The sequence below is a fragment of the Pogoniulus pusillus genome, chromosome 6, assembly GCF_015220805.1.
Source record: "Pogoniulus pusillus isolate bPogPus1 chromosome 6, bPogPus1.pri, whole genome shotgun sequence".
NCBI classification, from domain to species: Eukaryota; Metazoa; Chordata; class Aves; order Piciformes; family Lybiidae; genus Pogoniulus; species Pogoniulus pusillus.
The window spans coordinates 8,009,002-8,022,966 of record NC_087269.1 but is presented as its reverse complement, the minus strand read 5'-3'; the positions used below and the strand labels follow the sequence as shown (position 1 = coordinate 8,022,966).

The following is a 13,965-nucleotide window of genomic DNA, read 5'->3' as shown; positions in this document are numbered from 1 at the left end:
GGAAAAGTCTTAGAGAATTGCACACCCCAGCTCTGAAATTCAGGAAGCTGAAGCCATCTGTATTTTGCCCATTCACTTGCTTTGTGTTTTGCAGGCAATGGAGCTGAGACCAAATGCTGCTGTGCAGAATTAAAAGTGCAAGTAAGATTCAGTTCAAGCAATTCTTGCTTTATTTTTCTTATGTTTCCAGAATTTAAAAGAAACTCTGTGTGGAAAGCAAATGGCAGTAGGGAGATTGAGGCTCCAAAACAGTGAGAATAGGCTAAGTCAGTATCTTGATGCCTTTTCTCAGTTTTGAACATGGTGATATTTAGAGTATCCTGAAACTGAGGGAGAATAGTGTATAGATCACAGAGACTTTATTAGTCTGTGTTTTGCCATAAAGAATCACAGAATGGTAGGAGTTTTAAGGGACCTCTTGAGATCATCTAGTCCAACCCCCCCTGCTAAAACAGGTTTGCCTAGATCAGGCTGCACGGGAATACGTCCAGGCAGGTTTTGAAAGTCCTCAGAGAAAGAGGCTCCTCAACCTTGCTGGGCAGCCTGTTCCATTGCTCCCTCACCCCCAAAATAAATTTCCTCTGTTTATGTAGAACTTCCTTTGTCCTAGTTAGCACCTGTTGTCACTTGTCCTACGACTGGACACCACTGAAAAATATCTGGCCCCATCCTCTTGACTACCACTTGAAGTCCCCTCACAGTCTTCTCATCTCCAGGCTAAACAGCCCCAGCACTCTCAAACTTTCCTTATAAGAGATGCTCCAGTCCCCCAGTCATCTTTGTAGTTCTCCACTGGACTCTCTTCAGTAGTTTGTCCCTTAAACAAGGGAACCCAGTACTGGATCCGGTACTGCAGATGTGGCCTCACCAGGTTAGAGCAGAGGAGAAGGAGGAGCTCCCTTGACTTGCTGGTCACACTGTTCTCAAGGCACTCCAGAAGACCATATGTCTTCTTGCCACAGGAGCACATTGCTGATTTGTTCACCAGGACTCCCGAGTCCTTCTCTGCAGAGCTGCTTTCCAGCAGGTCAACCCTCATATGTCTTTGGTTTTTTGTTTTTCTAGAGTATGAAGGCTCAGGAGCATTACTTTTGTCTGTAAAGGTAGTTGCAGTGCTTTGCATGAACTCTGTCATTTGGACAGAGGGTAGCTGGATTCTTTCCAGTAATAGGGCTGTGTTTTGCTGTATGTACAGCTGCATGTCTGAGAATTTCAGGTAGAAGAGGTTAAGTAGGTGCCATGATTTCAGTCTTGGAGTTCAAGCTGAAAATCTGTATTCAGTAAAATACCGGTATTTGTAAGAGTGTTTGCCAGTCACAAGATAGTTTGGGGTTCTTTTTCCCTTTGGAAAAAAAAAATCTGTGATAGTTTGGGAGTTACCTGCCCCCCCAGCTCTTATGAAATCACCCAGACTAGACTCAGCCAGCTGGAAGTTAAGCTTTATATTCACAGCTTAGCACAATATACAAGCAGATCTCTGCCGTCAGGGCAGGCTGAGAGAATTTGGGCTCTTCAGCCTGGAGAAGAGAAGGCTTTGAGGAGACCTTGCAGTGGCCTTCCAGTATCTGAAGGGGACCTACAGGAAGGCTGGGGAGGGACTATTTACAAGGCCTTGTAATAACAGGACAAGGGGTAATGAGTTTAAACTTTAAGAGAGGAGATTTAAACTACATGTTAGGAAGAGCTTCTTTACAGTGAGGGTATTGAACCAGTAGCACAGGTTGCCCAGGGAGGCTGTGGATGCTCCCTCCCTGAAGGTGTTCAGGGCCAGGTTGGATGAGGCCAAGAGCAACCTGTTCTAGTGGGAGGTGTCCCTGCCTATGACAGGCAGTTGGAACTGGATGATCCTTGAGGTCCTTTCCAACCTAAACCATTCTATGACTTTTTCTGTGACTTTTCTATATTTACAATATTTGCAGGTCTGTACAGAAATATAGAAGTTATAAGTAATACAGAAACACAATACCCCTCCCAGAAATTAGAGTCCCCAGGAGGGGCTCCCAATCACCCTTCCACCTTCTTTCCACCCCTCTACCCTTACCCCAGAGTATACCTTATATGCAAGGTGAGTTTGGAGGATCAGCTAGGGTAGTTAGAAGCAGAAGGATTAGGTACACAGAAGCAGCCCAGGGAGAAACACAGGCACCAACAGAGACACACACAAACACTCTGTCTTATCTATGTTTTTGTTCTTGTTTTTATACATCTTGGCAAGCCTGTGGGTGCAGTACACATCACCATTGTTTTCTTTCCACAGCTTATAATTTAATTCCTCTCATTAAATACTCCAATTTGCCTCAAACTAGCACAAATTCTGTACAGATCTGGCATGTTCTTGTAATTTTGAAAGCTTTCTGGTTTAAAGTTTTCTCTCTTTAAAAATGTATTCTTATTTATGAGAAACTAAAACTCCAATTTACTAGAAGTAACTGAAAATATATCAGAAAAGATGCATCAGCCTTTCTCAAAGTAAGGATCTTTGTCAATGGAACAAGCAATATTTTGGATTTTAAAGACAAGCTCCTTTCAAGGGTGGTTTGAACTTCATCCTCTTTCCTCAGCCAGAAGCAGCAAGGTCAAAAGCAAAAATAATGCACCATGATATTTTAGAGGCAGGAAAACAGCCTTTTTGTCTGAGGTCATTTAGACTTTTACTGCTTCACAGGAAGCATAGTTACTAGCAGCTCAGTGGCGTTGCAGTCAGTGAAGCTATGCTGCTTCTGAATGTGGCCCATTTCTCTATCCCACTGCAGGCTGTTGTATGTCACTTTCCCTTCCCTCTCCAATTCTAGATCTATTTGATCTTCTAGTTTGATTTCCCTAATGTCCTTTCTGACTTCAGTTTGGCCACTTGCTGTTTTCTGCCATCCTGCCTTGGGTAAGTTTGGCTTAAAGTCTTCTGATAGCCAAGGAGAAGATTCCAATATAACTAAAAACATAGAAGATAGTCACATGTGAGTAACCAAATATAAGATGCTCACCTTGGTCCTCATTTGAGTATTTTATCAGTTTGGTTCAAGGAAGTTTATTTTCCAGGAGAACATAAAAAAGAGATGTGTGTGGGGAGGTATGGGGAAGTCACCTACAGTTTTGCTGGCTTTTTCTCCCTCCAGAATGTTTTTACAGCAGAAGTGATCTGTCTCTTCATTGAACTAATACAAGACTTTGGGATCTACCCGAGTCTGAAACCAGCCCTTTAAAAACAGAATTATCTATTTCTAATTCTTTCTGCTTCCTCCACAGCTTAAAAAGCATGAACGGATCCTCTTCTTCCTGTTAAACAACTATGGGAATCCAGGTGGATTTGCTGAAATGAATAAACTGTTGGAACACTACATGTGCATGTATTCCATGGATGTCTGGGACGAGTGTTTCATGATTCCACTGAGGGACTAGGACAAGCCTCAGTTTGCTTTTACCTGGTAGAGGATTCAGTACTCTTTTAATAGCTTACCCCAGGGGCTATAAACACTGTCCTACAATCGCCCACAATCCACTGGCTGCACTTCTGGTCCCAGAAGGCATTGTCATTTGTCAACATACAGATGACATATTGGTGGGTGGGGTGGGCTCGGCAGCAAAGGCCATCTGGGAACTGCTGACCCAGAATGGGTTAGACATCCCCTCTGTCAGGTGCCAAGGCCCAGGACAGGAAATTGAATTCCTTGAGGCCTGGTGTGTAGCAGGAGCAGTGGCAGTGCCTGTTGCTATCCTGGAGAAAATTGAAAAGGACCAATCCCCAGTTACCAGTGTTTGCACAGGTTAAACCTATCAGGTTCCTGTGCTGTAGTGTTTTTGGAAGTCAGTGCTGTCTTGAGGCTTGAATTTGTGAAGTCTTGCAGTCTGCTTTCCAACTCTTAAGAGTGAATTTGACACCACCTCACCTCTTAGTACCTTCAGAAAACTTAAGAGATACTTGCACACCAAGTGAGCAACGCGTTTGTATAACAGTGATCAGCTGTGCCTTCTCCCTGCAGTACAGCTGACCCTTGGGAGTGGTCAAGGGGAACATCTAAGTGGCATTCGGCCCTTTACCCTTGCTGTTGAGTTTTTGCACTGCTCAGCTTTCAAGGGTAAGGGCTGTTCACAGGGTCAACCCACATGCTAGGCACTGTGTCCCTTACTGGAGAAAAGGAGGGGCAAGCAGAGGACGGGATACTGATCTAGGAATGGGATCTAGCTTCTGTTAGTGGAATAATCTTTACATACTTAAATTCCAGTTTATTTTTAGGAAATGTATCAATTAATAACTTCATCCAGCTCCCCCTTCTCAAAGAATATAAACCTGTGTAGTTATTTTCTCCTCCTGTAGCTGCACATTTGTTTTTTAGCTACAACCAAATAGAACCAGCGAAACAAACAAATCCCAGACCCCCTAGGGTTTTCAAACTAATTCTTCCAGGTGCTGTAGGTGTGATTGTGGCAAACAGCTTTCTGGGGAAAGACAAGCATTAGGGAAAAGTCTCAAAAGATGTTGACTACTGAATGATTTTATGCGTGTCGATGGTGCAAAACCACTTGCAGTCTGTGATTTTGCTTCTGGAGGTTGCCTGCAAGCCTGTTGAGCTCTGTGCAGGCCAGAAGGGTTGGTTTGACCAGCTGTCTCTTGTTGAATGCACAAACGCGTGATTCCTAAATGGAACCTAGTGCTGTATGGGTGTGCCTGGGTCGTTCCCCCCGAGGCCTCATGGCACGAGGTGATGCAGGTGGAGGAAAGAGGCTGCCGCAGGTGAAGCCAATATAAATCCAAACGTGAAGGAGGCTGATTGCAAACTCATCGGGTGTACGAGGGCTAGGCAGTATAAACTCTTGCAGAGAAAAGGTAAAACGCAATTCAACTTTTTTAGTTGGTAATATCTGAGAGCTTTGGCTTAGAGGTTTGGGACCATTCGGGAAAGAGGAGTGGCTGACGGTGCGCTCCCTGGCCGGCGGTGGGGGCTGAGCAACCCTCCCGGTCCCGCGGCGAAGCAGAGGGGGCGAGCGCGTCGGGAGCAGCCCCCGCCCGGCTGCTCCTCCTCCGCCTGCTGCGGCTTTACGGGGGCTGCTGTCTCCTCCGCGGCTGGCCGGGAGCGCGGAGCCCGGGCAGAGCGTCCGGGCCGGCTGCTGAGCGGGACGAGGAGGTGATCGCAGCAAGGTGAGTCTCCGGGTCGGGGCCCTCGGTCGTGGCGGGCCCGCCTGCCTCGGGGCAGCGGCGGAGCTCCTCCCGGCCCCTCCGAGAGGTGCTGGGGAAAAGCGGAGGGTCGGCGGACAGCCCTTCTGCGGCAGGCGGGGCAAAGCCTGTGTGGTGGTTAGGAACGAGGGAGGTGATGGCTGAAGCCATGCAAAACCCTTGTTACTCCACTGGGATCCAGTCCCATATCAGGAGAAGACCTGGTACCCGTGGCAGGGAGAGCCCGAGCCTCTGTGTGCTCAGCCTCTTGGTCCAGTTGCACAGTGGCTTTGAGGGCTTGAGCTTTGCTCTTGGGTTCGGTAGACAGGATTTAGCAGTTCGAGTGACAAAATGTAACCAGAAAGTCCACGCCACCAGCTCTAGCCCACGCCGCAGTGTTGAAAACGGCAGGCTCGGGGTGCGGCCAGGCTGAAGCTGCCGGGGCAGGCGTTCCCGCAGCAAAGCCTCTCTGCAGCGGGCACAAGGACGACTTAGATTAAATCTTGACCAAGTAGAAGCTGAAGGACCTGGAACGATAGGTCTAATATGCTCAGGCACTTCACTAGAGTAGCTCTTTTCCTGATGCGGTAGTAACGGCTAGAGGAAGATTCTGGTCTGGCTCCTGATTGCACCACAGATTCAAACACCTGTGAGCAAGTCCCTTTACCTCTCTATATCTTGGTTTCCACCTGTGTTAGGACGATGAAGATGCCTTCCCCAGTGGCTTGGAGTGAAAAGTAAACAGGGCAGGACCCTGCTTCCAAGTTACCTGAGAAAATGTGAACAGGCATTTAAAATGTGATCTGGAAATGGTAAAAATTTGTTTCATGGGGTCTTCTGCTAACTTAACTTCAATTTTGCTTATTTAATTTTGTGTAGTAAAGATGAGGCATCACTTGGAGATAAAACCCCATATACATTTTCCCACCTTCTTCAGAGAGGGCTGTGCTTGAGACCCACTGCTCATGCAGCATGCTGGGGTGGTTAACCACATCGTCTTCACTCTGTGCTAGTTACTCTTCCAAGAAGACCTAAAGACAAATAAGTACACTTAAAAGAATCTCTTCTGACTCTGCCAGAATTCTGAAAACAAAACCCAACCCCAAAGCAAACCCATGGAAGAGTCTCACTTCCTAAAACTCCTTTAGGAAGGGCCGACAGACTGCTGTACTGAAAATGCATGCAGGTAGCAGCTTGTTTGTGTTTGCTGGAGTGATGCCATGGGGGAAATTCCCAGGCTGTGGCTTGTCCCCAGAGCTCACAGAGGTGCAGCAGGAGAATAATGTGAATTTGGGTTAGCTTTGTAAAAAGGGGCCAGGTATGAGATGATCAGGAACATCATTTGGGGTTGTTTAGGCTGGAGAAGAGGAGGAGGCTTGGAGTGACCTGTGTCCAGTTCTGGGCCCCTCAATTCAAGAAAGATGTTGAGGTGCTGGAACATGTCCAGAGAAGGGCAACAAAGCTGGTGAGGGGCCTGGAGCACAAATCCTATGAGGAGAGGTTGAGGGAGCTGGGGTTGTTTAGCCTGGAGAAGAGGAGGCTCAGGGGTGATCTTATTGCTGTCTACAACTACCTGAAGGGGCATTGTAGCCAGGTGGGGGGTGGCCTCTTCTCCCAGGTAACCAGCAATAGAACAAGGGGACACAGTCTCAAGTTGTGCCAGAGTAGGTATAGGCTGGATGTTAGGAAGAAGTTCTTCACAGAGAGAGTGATTGGCATCGGAATGGGCTGCCCAGGGAGGTGGTGGAGGCACCGTCCCTGGGGGTCTTCAAGAAAAGACTGGATGAGGCACTTAGTGCCATGGTCTAGTTGATTGGTATGGGCTGGGTGATAGGTTGGACTGGATGATCTTGGAGGTCTCTTCCAACCTGGTTGATTCTATGATTCTATTCTATGACCTTGTTGCTGTCTACAGCTACCTGAAGGCAGGTTGTAGCCAGGAGAGGGTCGGTCTCTTCTGCCAGGCAACCAACAACATAACGAGGGGACACAGCCTCAAGTTGTGCCATGGGAGGTATAGGCTGGATGTTAGGAGGAAGTTCTTCACAGAGAGAGTGATTGGCATTGGAATGGGCTGCCCAGGGAGGTGGTGGAGTCGCCACCCCTGGAGGTGTTCAAGAAAAGCCTGTATGAGGCACTTAGTGTCATGGTGTAGCTGATTGGACAAGGCTGGGTGCTAGGTTGGACTGGATGATCTTCCAACCTGGTTGATTCTGTTTGAAGTGTTCCTGTCTGTGGCAGGGGGTTGGAACTAGATGACATTTGAGGTCACTTCCGACCTAAACCATTCTGTAGTTCTGTCTTGGCATCATGTCTCATACTCTGAGAACTAAACTGAATCTAAAAAGGGGATTGAATCCCAAAAGGGAATGTGAAAGGGAGTTAGATTTATTGCAGCAGGCTCTGCAGACCCCCTTAGCAAAGGGAGGTGACCCAAGAAACAAGGAAGAATGGACACAGGTGCCAGTCACAAGGTGCAAGGGAAAAACTCCTTCCAGATCCCCTCAGTTGCCCTTGCACAACAGATATGGGGCACTAGAGGTTGAGGGTGAGGTGGTTTCAGAGGCAGAAGTAACATGATCTGGGGAGTTGACTAAAGCAAATCAGTTGCTCTCCTTGCATCAGAACTTGTACCCAAAAGAAAAAGAGGAGAGTAATTGGTGGTGGTGATTCCCTTCTGAAGGGAACTGGGGGCACAGATCATTTTCATCAGTACTCGGAGTCGCAGGGCGCAATGCTGAGCGCAACAGGAACTCATACCTGATTAACAAGTGGCTCAGAGGCTGGGGCCACCAACAACATTTTGGGTTCTTTGCTTTTGGGCAACTTTACGTGGCCCTGGATCTGCTAACAACAGGGTGGGGTACAGCTGACTCAGAGGGGGAGAAATATCCTGACACATGAGCTGGCAGTGCCTGTTGAAAGGGCTTTAAACTAGTCTGGAAGGGGGAGGGGGTTAAACACAACAGTACTAGAGACAAACAGAAAGAGGCTGAGCTTGGTAGGCCAGAGATAGGAGAAAACCAGCAGCCCAGCTGAAGTATATGTACACTAGTACATGCAGTATGGGTAACAAACAAGAGGAGCAGGAAGCCTTGGTACAAGAGGAAAACTATGATGTCGGTGCTGTCACAGAAACGTTCTGCAATCAATGGCTACAGACTCCTCAGGGGAAACAGGGGAGGGAGAAGGGGTGGAGGAGTGGTCCTGTATATTAGGGATGCTCTGGATGTCATGGAGGTGGAGATTAAGGATGATCAAGTTGAGTCCCTATGGGTAAGAATGAAGGGGAAAGCCAACAAGGCTGGCGTCCTGTTTGGAGTCTGTTACAGACCACCCAACCAGGAAGAAGAGGATGATTTATTATTCTTTAAGCAGCTGGAGACTGCCTCAAGATCACCTGCCCTTGTTCTTGTGGGTGACTTTAACCTGACAGACATCTGCTGGGACTGTAATACTGCAGAGAAGAGGCAGTCCAGAAGGTTCCTAGAGTGTATGGAGAACAGCTGCTTGTCTCAGCTGTTAGGTGAGCATACCAGAGGTGCATCCCTGCTTGACCTGCTCTTCACAAATAGAGAGGGGCTGGTAGGGGATGTGGTGGTTGGAGGCTGCCTGGGGACCACTGTCCATGAAACTATAGAGTTTTCAGTATACGGTGAAACCAGGAGGGGCATCAACAGAACCTCCACACTGGACTTCCAAAGGGCAGACTTTGGCCTATTTAAGGAAGTAACTCAGAGTGTTCCTTGGGAAACAGCCCTTAAAAACAAAGGGGTCCAGGAAGGTTGGACCTACTTCAAGAGCAGGCTGTGCCATTGTGCTGGAAGATGAGCCAACGAGGGAGACAGCCAGACTGGATGGGCAAGGAGCTTCCAAGGGAATTAAGGAAAAAATAAGAGGGTGTATCACCTTTGGAAAAAAGAGGAGGTATCCCAGGAAGAGTTCAAGGATGTTGCTGGGTCTTGTAGGAAAAAAAATAGAGAGGCAAAATCCCATTTGGAACTTAGGCTGGCCACTGCTGCTAAGGAGAATAAAAAAGTGTTTCTTTAAATATATTAATGGCAAAAGAAGGGGCAAGGACAACCTCCACTCCTTAGTGATCTGCTGCAGATGGCATGTGTGCCTTCTGGCACTGCTGGGGGCACATGCAGGGGAGCCTCATAGTGCTACCAGTAAGTGAAATGACAGCATTTCATTTTTTTAATCTTGTGGGATGAAATGACAAACCTGAAGTCTTCCTGTCCCTCTGAGGAGTTCTTGAACAAACGTATTGCTGGGGCATGATGGCAACAAGATGTTGTCTTGCTGATAACACGCAAGGAAGCTGCCTGCTTGGGAGGTGCAAGCTTTGGCATACTCTCCCGCTTCATTATTGGGGAACCATTCACACCTGCTGTTGTGGGTAGCAGTTGATCCACTTTCAGGTGTAGATGTTTCTGGCTGGTTTGAGGCAATACAAGTGAGGCTCTCAGCCAGGCACCCAGCTGTGGCTTTCTCAAATTTGGCCAGCTCAGGGCAGCCACAGGGGACGATTACAGTAATTGCACTGGAACCCATAGCCTTTAATGTGGTTCTCAGCAGAGTGCATGACCATGTTGTCTGCATTCCTTCATAACCTCCATACAACCATATTGTTTGCATAGTTGTGTTTTTTATGCTGCTATTGGTTCATCCTAAGACACCAAGTTCTCACAGATCTCTGTGCACCTTTCCTCAGCCACTCCATGGAATAGTTCTTTCTTGCTGCTGCAAGCAAGTGCTGAGTGCTAGCAACGCTGAAGCAGGCTCTGACTCCCTTAGGTGGTCTTGCATGTAGCATCCAGCAAAAGATAAAGCATATGAGACTCTCAGAGAGACAATTCCACTGCTGTAGCCACAGGCAAAGTCAGTAGCCTGAGCACTTCTGTCAGAACAAACTGCACCCTAAGTTCAGCACAAACTCTTGGCTCAGGCAAGTGTCTTTTGTTCTGTATTTTGTGGGTTGTACAGGACCTGATCTGCACTGTGTTGATTTTGACAGTACCCCATGTGAGCACTGCTGCATGATCAAGATCTCTTTATGTACAGGAGCCCTTACTCCATGGGGGGAAAAGATCCTGTCAAAACTGTTGCTCACTTACAGAACCAGGGGGGTGAATAAATCAGCTGATTTTGCAGAACATCTTAGGGAAATCTCATCTTCATCTTATGGAAATTTGGTCTTGTTTACCACATTGAGAAGAGTACTGCCAAAAGTTTTTAGACTGAAATTTCTGGTATATAAGGGGAAGTTAAACATTTTTCTGTCATCCTCTGCTCCCCTTCAGTTTTTGCATGATGGGCAGAGAGGATCCTTGGAGGTCCCGTGAGAGGTGACTTACTGCCTCCAAACAGGGGTAAGAAAACAAAAGTGAAATTTACTTGTGGAAAACAGGCTGAGAGAGACTGAAAGAGGGAACAGCAAATCTGGCCTCATCTCTCCCTACCTAAGTGTCAGATGGGCCCTAGCAGTGGGCTCCCCTCAGCAAGACAGTGCCATAGCAGACAGAGCAGTGCTGAAGGAAAGAAGAGTTATAGTTGCAGTCTCACTTGGCTTCTGAAGAACATACTTTAGTGAATGTGCATTGTGATCTTTTCTGTCTTCTCCCCCACTGTTAAGTGAAAGGGGAGACAGTTTGTTGTTAACTATATGAATATCTGCTTTTGCTGTAGGAGAGGCAGAGACCCATTGTCAGTGTGGTCAGATTTACTCAAGTGAGGGCACCCAGAGCTTTTCATCCAGAGGGAAGAAAACAAATAACCATGTTTTAAATAGAAAGCCAAGGCCTCTGCCAGACATGCTTAGTCTAAATCTGGACATTCTTTTTTAAGTGTCACTGAAGTCCACCTACTATGTGTTGGCAGCCTTGCTGAGCTCAAAGGAAAAATGAGCAGAAAATGGACACATTCATAGAAGCATCTCCCCAGAAAGCCAGTCCTTGGAAAACATATGGCATGAAAGAGCCTCTGGCTGAGTGTTGGAGTCCTGTGATGAGGAGGGGAATCAGCACTGGCCAGGGCAAGCACTGTGGGACAGGTTCCTCCTAGCTGTGCTCCTCAGCAAGGACCTCTCAGTCAGAGCCCCAGGTGATGGTGGGGTTGAGGGGATGTGGCTCTACCCTGTGCTCAGTGAACCCCAAAAGGAGTTGCAGTGGGCTCTCCACCTGCTCCCAAAGGACAGTGGAGGGGCTTTAGTGAGACTCATCTCTGAAAGGGAGATGCAGTGGAGAGGAAAGACTTGGAGAGAGGAAATGAGGAAGAAAAGTAGAGGTTCAAGCTGCCATGTAGGGAAGGAGAGGAGGCTGGTCAGCCTCTCACTCCACTGTGAAGCCTGCTTTCTCCAGTTTGCTAAGGAAGGAGATGAGTCTGCAGGGAGATATTTTTTACCATCATTCCCTCATTTGCATGGTTGTGCTGTGGGTTTTGGTTAGTTTAGTTTTGTTTTCATTCTATCTGTCTTCTCCTCAGGGCAGGAATTGCTTTTGTCCCTCAGATCAAGTGTTTCTGAACTCATCACAAGAGACAACCATGAAGGAGACTATCAGCTCAAGGAGGCTTCAGAACTGGTTTAATAATCTTCTCTCTCTTTTTTTTCCCCTTCTTTCAGTTTTGTCACCATGAGCCTCTTGTCCTTTGAGTCTATCTGCACGTTGCTGCTTTCCCAAGGTATGTTTAAAGCTGTCATTTTGCACCAGTGATGTCTGTCTGGACTCCACTAGAGCTTTTCATTCTCAGGAATGAGAGCTGAATTGGGGCTTCTGAAATAGTTTCATGCAGAAAGGGAGCAAATAATGCCTGGAGAAAGAGCTTTTCTGAGAATCCAAACATATGTGGCTGTATATGAACTGTCAAACTGACATTGGAAAAGCAATTCTTTGATGTCTCCAGTGCTTGTGACTGTAAGTTTTGGAGCTGAAGCCTGGCCTAGCACTGCATCCCTGCCTGTGGTGAGCAGAGGGACTGTCCTGTGCACTGTAGTCAGGTCCTTTGCATTTTTCATGCTCTCTGTGTCCCTGCTAGAAGGAATTTTCTCCCATGGATAATAGAATTGACCAGGTTGGAAGAGATCTCCAAGATCATCCAGCCCAACCTAACACCCAGCCTTGTCCAATCAACTACACCATGGCACTAAGTGTCCCATCCAGTCTTTTCCTGAACACCTCCAGGGATGGCAACTCCACCACCTCCCCAGGCAGCCCATTCCAATGCCAATCACTCTCTCTGTGAAGAACTTCCTCCTAACATCCAGCCTATACCTCCCATGTCACAGCTTGAGACTGTGTCCCCTCATTCTGTTGCTGGTTGCCTGGAGAAGAGACCAACTGCCAGCTGGCTACAACCTGCCTTCAGGTAGTTGTAGACAGCAATGAAGTCAGCCCTGAGCCTTCTCCAGGCTGAACAACCCCAGCTCCCTCAGCCTCTCCTCATAGGGCTGTGTTCCAGGCCCCTCAACAACTTCTTCAACCTTCTCTGGACACGTTCCAGTACCTCCAACATCTCTCTTGAATTGAGTGGCCCAGAACTGGACACAGCACTCAAGGTGTGGCCTGACCTGTGCTGAGTACAGGGGAAGAATGACCTCCCTCGTCCTACTGGCCACACTGTTCCTGATGCAGGCCAGGATGCCATTGGCTCTCCTGGGCACACTGCTGGCTCATCTTCAGCCTACTCTCTACCAGTACCCCCAGGTCTCTTTCTTCCTGGCTGCTCTCCAGCCACTCAGTCCCCAGCCTGTAGTGATGCTTGGGGTTGTTGTGGACAAAGTGCAGAACCCTGCACTTGGCCTTGTTGAATCTCATCCCATTGGCCTCTGCCCACCCATCCAGCCTGTCTAGGTCCCTCTGCAGGGCTCTCCTACCCTCCAGCAGATCACCTAGCTTGGTGTCATCTGCAAACTCACTGACGCTGGACTCAATCCTCTGGTCCATATCATCAACAAAGTTACTGAACAGGACTGGGCTCAGGATGGATCCTTGGGAGACACCACTAGTGCCAGGCTGCCAACCAGGTGTGGCACCATTTAGCACCACTCTCTGGGCCTGGTCCTCCAGGCAGTTCTTTACCCAAGTCAGAGTGAATCTGTCCAAGTCACAAGCTGCCAGCTTTGCCAGGAGCTTGTTGTGGCAGAGGGTGTCAAAGGCTGTGCTGAAGTCCAGGTAGATTCTTTGCTCTGTCACCAGATTTTTTGACGAGCCTGAAATCTACACAACAAAAGAGCATTTTTGCTGCTGTAGATTAAAGCCTGCATGAATTAATTGTTTTTGTTTTTTTTTTAAGGGCAGTTTCTGGTGTTGATGGGATTGTCTGTTTGATCCCACAGTTTTTCTGGTGCTGGGTATACAAGAAATTCATGCTGACCAGGAGATGATTGACAAGATCTCAGCTGCTGGCCAGCGTAAGTTTGTCTTTTAAAACAAGTCATCTGCTTTCTGAGTGCCTTCAATCTGCTTGGTTTGGGTTTTTCTACTCACTTTTGTGTATCATGTTTGCCTATTGACCTCAGTTCAATCCGTAAAGCCCCCAGCAGTGTTCTGGCAATCTCAGCATTGTGGCTGCTTCTACCCTAGCCCAACTTTCCCCCTCATTGGCATTAGCTCTTCAGAGACCTACTCCATCTTTTCCAAATTGACTCTTTGCCAACCAGCTGGGTGTTTCTGTCCTCTCCTTCAGAGCCTGTTTCAAGCAATCCTGACTTAAGGAGCCACATTTAATTACAGACTTGATTTGTGATCAGATCTCACGTGGCTGATTTGTTCAGGCTGTGAAGCTACCATGCAGTCAACAGGGACAGCTGGGCT

General features: G+C 47.7%; 2 protein-coding genes across 7 annotated transcripts in view; both read left to right on the top strand.

Annotated features, from left to right (window-relative positions):
* The window catches only part of TDRD1 (tudor domain containing 1), a 34,569-nt gene extending 30,270 nt beyond the window's left edge, over positions 1–4,299 (top strand). For all 6 annotated transcript variants that reach the window (XM_064144343.1, XM_064144341.1, XM_064144340.1 and 3 more), the window contains 2 exons: positions 95–141; positions 3,244–4,299. In XM_064144343.1, coding sequence (XP_064000413.1) covers positions 95–141; positions 3,244–3,396 — 200 coding nt within the window. In that variant the 3' untranslated portion in view covers positions 3,397–4,299. The remainder of the gene's footprint in view (positions 1–94; positions 142–3,243) is intronic.
* Positions 4,300–5,065: 766 nt separating this feature from the next.
* The window catches only part of VWA2 (von Willebrand factor A domain containing 2), a 35,102-nt gene continuing 26,202 nt past the window's right edge, over positions 5,066–13,965 (top strand). Inside the window, exons 1-3 of the mRNA XM_064144338.1 lie at positions 5,066–5,134; positions 11,775–11,833; positions 13,488–13,562. Of these exons, the coding sequence (XP_064000408.1) occupies positions 11,785–11,833; positions 13,488–13,562 (124 nt within the window). The 5' untranslated portion in view covers positions 5,066–5,134; positions 11,775–11,784. The remainder of the gene's footprint in view (positions 5,135–11,774; positions 11,834–13,487; positions 13,563–13,965) is intronic.